Here is a 7820-nt window from a genome sequence, read left to right on the forward strand (position 1 = left end):
TTTCTACATACAGTATATCCAATTATCATTCCAGGATAACATTTTCACTACTGAAATTTAGCCCTAACAGGATGAACCACAAATAGCTACCTATTCACTTGAGAAAAGAGACGGCAAATGTGTAGGGCAACGCCACCCATTCTCTCCCTTAGTCACCACCGCAGAGGTCAGGAATCCATCGGGCCCTTGGCCTTGGTGAGCTCAGTTAGGAGCTCAGAACTCCACACCAGGCAGCATGCCAGGGGGCCACTACCAACCAGCCAGCCCTGGCATTCGTGCTGAAGTCTATTTCAGCCCGGCTCTGCATATGCCTCAACACACCATGCCAAGATATTGAAATGGGTCTTCAAAGAAAGCCACTTGATGACAGTAAAGCCTTCACTGAAGCCGTAAAAATGGTAATTTTTTTCTACCTGATGTAATTTTAAAGTGGCAATAAGAGCGGAAGACGTAACTGCAAACATTAGTTTTACTCTAGACGCTATGCCACTCTGGTGAGATACACAAGAAGTTCTATACAATAAATATTTATAATCATCTTTTGAAAAACAGAATTTGGCTTTATTCAACCCAAATGCCCAGCCTGGTTCCAATCCACTCGCTACCTTGTCATTCAAACAAGCGCTAGGCAGCATACAGACACAAACAGAGCTCCATCTGCTAATTAAAACTGGGCATGAAACTGTTAACAGGCATCTGTTGCATTGTGTGAAGCTAATGGGCAGAGACAAAGCTGAAAGCTCTTCTGAAGCAAACCCAGTGATGCCACTCATTTTCCATTTGGTATTTATGTCAGTGGGGGGTGGGAAGCGGGGTGTTAAACAGCTTATTATGGAGACTGAAAGACAAGTGATACCGTACCTAGTCTAAAACGTCCCTTTACGTTTTCTACTGGCATTCTTGAGTTAAGAATTCAGATTAAGCCCTTTTGATCTTATCTCAGACATACTGTAATTATAATACTATGGAAGGGAATAATAACCAAAACTCAAGCAATGCTGTAGAGCTCATACAGTGTTTTCACAATTCATCCATCCAGCCATTCATTCGTTCAGTTGATGAGTCATTTAATACAGGCCTTGGAGATTTAAAAGGTGAATAAAGGCTTGATTCCTGCCCCTATGCAATTCACAGCAACCCTGAAAAGTTGGTATAATATTATTAGACTCTATTAGAGATGAAAGAAGTAAGGCCTAGAAGAACAAGTGACTCACCAAGGCCAGAACACTAGGAACGGCAGATGCCAGGACATGAACGGATCGCAGACCCCACTGCTCCTCCTAATTCGCCGTATATCTCCCTAACACCAAACATGAACCAGTCCACTTGATCGGCTACTTGCATTTCACAAACTCCCTATTATGTTATGTTCCACAATATTACTCACCCCTGAAAATCTACTTCTCCATCCCCACTCCAACCCTCCCCTCATCCTGTATCAAATCTCTTTCCCGCAAAATATTCCCAATTCGACTACACCCAAGAGAGCTGGGCCCCAGATGGCTCTGTGTGCAGGCAGGCAGACCGAGACTAGAGCCAGCCTCAGGCCACGCCAGCAGCCCCCTGGTCTTCCACTTCTGGCTCCATGGTTCTTTTCAGATTCAGTTATGGGACTTAATTCACAGATCAACTGCTAAATTTGTCCTGGTCTTCAAAGGCTAGACTTATTTCCCCCCAAGACAATATCCAAACCTGTTTCCCTCCAGCTTTCTCAGTGGGTCCAGACAATGCCAGTGCTGTTGCCCAGAGAATCTCCTCCCTGATTTGCGGCCACATAGAACAGTTGGCAAAACTCTTTTTAAAGTACACTTATTCTTAGGACACATCCATATTGTATCCAAGACTCAGTTTCCCCACACCCATTCTTAATATGTTGGATGGCTTTTCTCATGCACTAAAACACTGATTGAGGAGGTAAATTTAACCCTTTATTATCAAGCATTAAGTTCTACTTTTTCTGAAATAGTATGGTTATCAAAGCTATCACTTAGATGGAAAACCTCCTGACAGCTTTGAAAGAACACAATGACATTAAAATAAAGCTTTATGTACAAAATGTTCAACTTGAAGTTGCATGTTCCTTGCATAGTTTTGTTTGAGAGTCTGAAACCAAGGAAAACAACTATGAAAATTAAAATCAACTTGCTCTACATATCTGGATTATGCTCGGCCAAATGTTGACAACATCTTGGATAAAAATGTAAATATGACAAAGTTTGTTTTTCAGTCAATAAGTCTTGATAAAAGCCTTGAATTGCTACCAACCAAAAACAGTTTTTAATTTGAAGCTGGGGTCGACACACTTTTTCTATAAAGGAACAGTGAGTAAATATTTTTAAGCTTTGTAGAACACATATGGTCTCTGTTGCATATTCTTCTTTGTTTTATTTTTTAATAACTCTTTAGAAACGTTAACAAGCATTCTTTGCTTATTGATGGCACAAAAGCTGCAAGCCACATTTGGCCTGGGGGCCACAGTTTGCCAAGCCCTGATTTTAGGAAAAGCAAATCCAAGAAAAAAAATGCACTGTTACAGAATAAAACATGGAAAAGTGCTCTGATGAGACCAGGCAGCGACAATTAACCAGCACACTGCCATTAACATGATTTCATTAGTTATTTTGCACATGGAAGGAACGTTAATGACAGGATGCACTTTGATCTTCCAATCTGAAACTATGGACACAAAAGAAAGGGCAAAGGACAGCTATAACGTGCTGAGTTATCCCAACAGAAGTTCCTCACAGAAAAACGCATGTGCAAAATCTAATTCCTCCCTGGGAAAGGCGGTGACTTGGATTTATGGAGGTGATCAGACTGATCAAAACTAGCAGCAGCTCGACTGTGAAAAGTGACACAGACTTGAACTAAGCTCTGCTGCTCCCGGCTGCGTGATCTTGACGCTGTCAACTTCACCTTCGTGCTCCTATTTACAAGATTGGGGCAAGGGTATAAAGTAGATAATTTCTAACTCTTTCTGCTGTCAAACTATGACTAAACTAAATAATGAAACCACTCAGGAAATACCCTAACAGGAAGAAGGGGGGAGGGCAGGGGAGAGACAGCCAGGGGAAGACGCTCACGCTGTCCAGTCAAAGGACAGGGCTAGGTTTTCTCTTTCTGTTCCATCAGTACCTTGCTCAGGACAGGCCTTTCCAAGGTGTCAGTATGGCCTCATACGGATAATAAACTGCACCCACATCCCATAGGAATTAGGATGCAGAGCTGACTGTACTACTGTTTCCTAAGTGTCTCAATGTCACATTTTACAGACATTTAATTAAACATTAATTATGATTACATAAGAGGTTGGGGGGAGCTAATCGAAAAACTTTTTTCAGTTCTCAAACAACTGAACTGAAAGGCTCCTTGGTCCTAGGCACTGGGCCTATAATTTCAAGCGGGTAAAACATCCCTACGCAATAGTCAACAAATATTATCTGACTGATACACTGAAGGATCCCCAATAGGCCAGGTGAGGGAAAATGTACCCTCCACCACCCCCAAGAGCAGAAAGGAAATGAGGGAAGCCAGGGTATCAGAGAAGGTAGCAGGACCTTAGAGAAGTAAGAAGAAAGTTCTTGTGTGTGTGAGACAACAGTATCTGTAATCAAAATGACTGTCTCCTTCCTGTCATGATGGCCGAACCACTATCCAACAGGGTCTAAGGATGGCAGATGCCTTTTTTAAAAAATGACTTCCACCTTGACAGAGCAAAATTAAGACTTAACGTGTATCCTCATGGGGAGAAACAAGCACACATACGTAGGTACCAAAGCACGAGCACGCGCATACGCACACACACATACACACAAACACACACACACACACACACACACACACACACACCCCTCGGGCATTAAGAAATGACTCTTTCCTGTGACGTTGACCTTATCAAGTTTTGTCAGCAAGGCTGTAGCAGAACCTAGGAGAAACCCAGGAACTTACACAATTGGGTACCTCAAAAAACAATTATGACTGGAAGGAGATAGACCACCAACTCTTACCTCAACAACTTCAGATCACCTGGGGATGGGGGAGGAGGTGGGGAGGGGGAGTGGACATGGCTATTAGAGATGTGGACACTCCAAGCCTACGTTTGTGGTTAGTGAAGAATGTGTGGAACTTTTTTCACTAGAATGGTGTTAACATTCACCTTCTTTTCCCAGCTTAATTTCAAGTGCAAAGCATTAGGTTTCAGGTATACAAGTTTTCCTGCTGTTTGAAGGCAGTGTGATACCACTTCCTGTCGGGTTCTGGGGCTAAGTAAGAGGCATGGATTTCCCCTCCTCCACGTCAACTGAAGACACAGCTCAGAGCCTCTTTTAACCACATCCACCCCACAGAAATATAAAGAGCAAGATCACATACGAGACTCACCCCATTTAACGTCTCCCTTCTGTTCTACACAGTTTCAGGATACTGGTTTTCCTGCCTTCATGGCTGCAACCCTTCACCGAACCAATTGCAATAATAAAAAAAAAAAAAATCCACACAAGAAAGATTCTAAGCCAACAACATGAAAAGTAATTTTTAAAAGCTACTATCACAAAAGGAAGCAGATACTCTTAGAGGAAATGTGGAACGAAAATTAGGGCAAAAAAAAAAGGGGGGGTTACTAATAAAGCTATTACAAATGAGCAAAAGTCATCCAAGGAGCTTACCAGAAACAGCATCAGCGAGACTCATTCACTTTCGACACAGAGAATGCTTCTGGGAGGGTCACATAGAGAATGGACAAAAGGCTACCCACTCCACTTGTTAGAAATTGTCCTTTACCATCTGGACTGCAATATGCATTCAACAGTGAAAAAGGTTTATTTGGGGTTTTGAAATTAGTACCAGCATCAAAACTACTGTCCTTTGGTTGCTGTGACAGCTCCCACCAAATCTCTTGGGAATATACTTGAGACATGACATTTAAAATCTGCTTCCTCAGAAAAGAAAAAGTCCCACTCAAGAATGACTGCCAAGAACTTGCAACTCAAACTTCCCTAAGCCCAGACATCATAACATGGGGGGGGGGGGGGGGGGGGGGAATCAGAGCACTCAATCCATATGAAAGAGGCCAGAACAAACAAACAAACAAACAAACAAACCAAAGAATTTTCCAGCTCTTAATTTTAAGAGCACTCTATATCCAAATATTCTTTTTTTAATGGTAAATAATCCTTAAAACATACAATACTCACATACAATTATTACCATAGCACTAGCCCCGTAATAACCCCAGAAGTTCATGGTGAAATATGCTGTAAGAACCATGTGAAAGGTGCTTAAGTGAGCTACTATTAGAAACCACAGACATCACCCAACCAAAAGCTAAGATTCTTAAGGTACTTAATTAACTGCAGCTATTTAATAAAGGAAATGATGTTAAGGTCACTTGTATAGGCAGCTTACAACCAGTTTTGGGGCGCCTGGGTAGCTCAGTCAGTTAAGCGTGTGACTCTTGATTTTGGCTCGGGTCATAATCTCACGGGTGGATGGGTTTAAGCCCCACACTGGGCTGCACACTGACAGTGCGGAGCCTGCTTGAGATTCTCTCTCCCTCTCTGTCTGCCACTCCTGTGCTCTTTCTCTCAAAATACATAAATAAAATTACAAAAAGAAAAAACACCAGTTTGATTTGCTCTTCAGCTTATGGTAAGTTAGAGATCTCTTTACCTGGACACAAAGTCTTGCCAGTACAAAAGCAGAAAGGACAGCTCCCAACCAAGATCAGGAAAAACTGAATCAATTGAAAGCAACTGGGGGAGGGGGGGGGGGTGGGTACAGTGCATGTTGCGATTCATTTAGCAAGTAATAATTAAAACCAAAGCAAAATGCATAGGAAGGCAGGCAGAATGTAAGATCAATTCCTCTGCTGAGAAGTTATTAAACATTCAAGCCCAAGAATTTAAAAAGTTTAAAGTGTTGCTTCTTAGGCGATGGTAGTAAAGGAGTGAACCATATTTTCCTGACCACACCATTCCCAAGAGTCACCAATTCTCTTAACACCCGTTAACACTCACACAACAATTTAATATCCTGTAGACATTATTCCACCCTTAGTCACTTTTTGCTCTTTCTCTGGCACTTGATCCGAAGGAAGAAGAGGGAGAAAATGGTAAGCAGTGTTTTCGGTTACTGCAGAAAGTCCTGTGCCCCACACTTTCCATTTCCCCTCCCTTTCCCATTTTCTCCGTCTTCTCGGTACACCCGCTCAACTGTATATTCCGCTTCCCCTTTTGCCTCCTGTCTCACGCCCAGCTCTCTTTTACTTTCTCCACCACCTATCCTCACTCTGGCCCCCTGAACTGTTCTCCCCATCCTGCAATTTTGTTCTGCCCCTCCCAGGAGGAGGGATCCAGACCTCTTGCGGCCAGTGCCCCCAATCCCTCACCTCCTGATCACTCATTCCCCCGAATTCCCTTCCGATTGTCGGGTTCTCACCTCTCTTGTCCCTGATGTCCTCCCTTCTTTTACTTCACGTCCCTCCTACTCCCCCCAAAGCTTCATTTCCCCCTTCACATTTCCTTCCTCTTTCCTGTCTTTTAATCCATTTCACACCCACTATCCCCTTCTCTTTCTCCATGAGATTTCGTGTGTCCCCCCCCCCCCCCCCCGCTCCAATCACTTTGTCCTGCTAAGACCCTTCCCTGTCACTCCCCCAACCCTCTAATTTCCCCCAATACCCCCAGTCCTTGTTCCTCTGGTTCCCCTTCCTTTGCCCCCAAGTTCCCTCTTCACCTCCCCCCTCCTCAGCCTCACGTCCCCGCCCGCCCCTCTCCCTCACGCCTTCACCCTCTCCCACTACCCTCGCCACCCTGCCGTCCCCGGGGTCCCCTCCCTGGGGCTCCCAAGCCCTCCTCCAGCCCTCTCCCCCGCCGCCTTGCACCCGCCCCCCACATCTCACTCCCTGTCCCCGGCCGCGGCCCCTCCCTCACCGATGGTGGAGATGAAGGTGGTGTTGAAGGCGTCCTCGGAGAAGCGGAATAGGAGGCAAGTCTTGCCCACCCCCGAATCGCCGATCAGCAGCAGCTTGAACAGATAATCGTACGTCTTCGCCATCTTCTCGCTCCGGCCCTCTGACCGGGGAGCTAGAGAAGCGGCGGAGAGAGGCGGGGAGGGGGCCGCGGGCGAGGGGGCGTGTCCGCCGAGCCACCACCGCTCGCCCCGCCCTGAGACCCGCCCCTTCCCTTGGAGAAGGCCTGCGCGCCCCGCCCCACGCGGCCAATCCGAGGGGGCTTCGTCATCACCGCCCGCGTCCCAGGGCTTGATGGGATTTGTAGTTCCTTTGGAGAGTCTCGGGCGTGCCCAGCGCGGGCTGTCCGAGCAGCCCCAAGGGATATAAGAGGAGCTGCTCGGGCCTCGGTGACCCGGTGGATTAGACGTTTCCACCCCTGCCGGGAAGGAGGGTCCCCTTTCGGACTCTGCGCGTAGTGTCGCTGGAACTCAAGTTCACCGTTTTCTTTGTGTGTGGGCGCCTTTCAAATCCAGACCTCGGAATCTGAGTCCCACGACTCCCGTATGTCTCCGGTCCGGACCCGGAGCAGAGATGCCTTCTTTGCTTCATGCTGCTGTGGCGCAGCCTGTGGATTATCTGCAGAGTGCGTTATCTGGCTTCTCCTGCAGTTCCTTATCAGCACCACCTCAAGCCCCCTCCCGCAGCTCCTCAGTTACAGAGCTCCAAAAGAATGATTGCCGTTCTAACTTGAACCTCAGCTGTGTTCTCTTCACAGCACACAGACCAGAGCCAAATACAATTGGTATTTTAGAGATCTGTTGTGCAGACCGCTCCCCTCCCAAGGCAAGAGGATGGATAAAAAAAATCTGGA

The 7820-nt window shown here is 45.9% G+C and overlaps 1 protein-coding gene across 1 annotated transcript in view; it reads right to left on the bottom strand.

Annotated features, from left to right (window-relative positions):
• RAB8B (RAB8B, member RAS oncogene family) overlaps positions 1-7139 on the bottom strand; it is a 56558-nt gene extending 49419 nt beyond the window's left edge. Inside the window, exon 1 of the mRNA XM_019441879.2 lies at positions 6930-7139. Within this exon, the coding sequence (XP_019297424.1) occupies positions 6930-7053 (124 nt within the window). The 5' untranslated portion in view covers positions 7054-7139. The remainder of the gene's footprint in view (positions 1-6929) is intronic.
• Positions 7140-7820: the final 681 nt, after the last annotated feature.

This window comes from Panthera pardus, unplaced genomic scaffold (genome assembly GCF_024362965.1).
Source record: "Panthera pardus isolate Hobbes unplaced genomic scaffold, ASM2436296v1 HiC_scaffold_24, whole genome shotgun sequence".
NCBI classification, from domain to species: domain Eukaryota; kingdom Metazoa; phylum Chordata; class Mammalia; order Carnivora; family Felidae; genus Panthera; species Panthera pardus.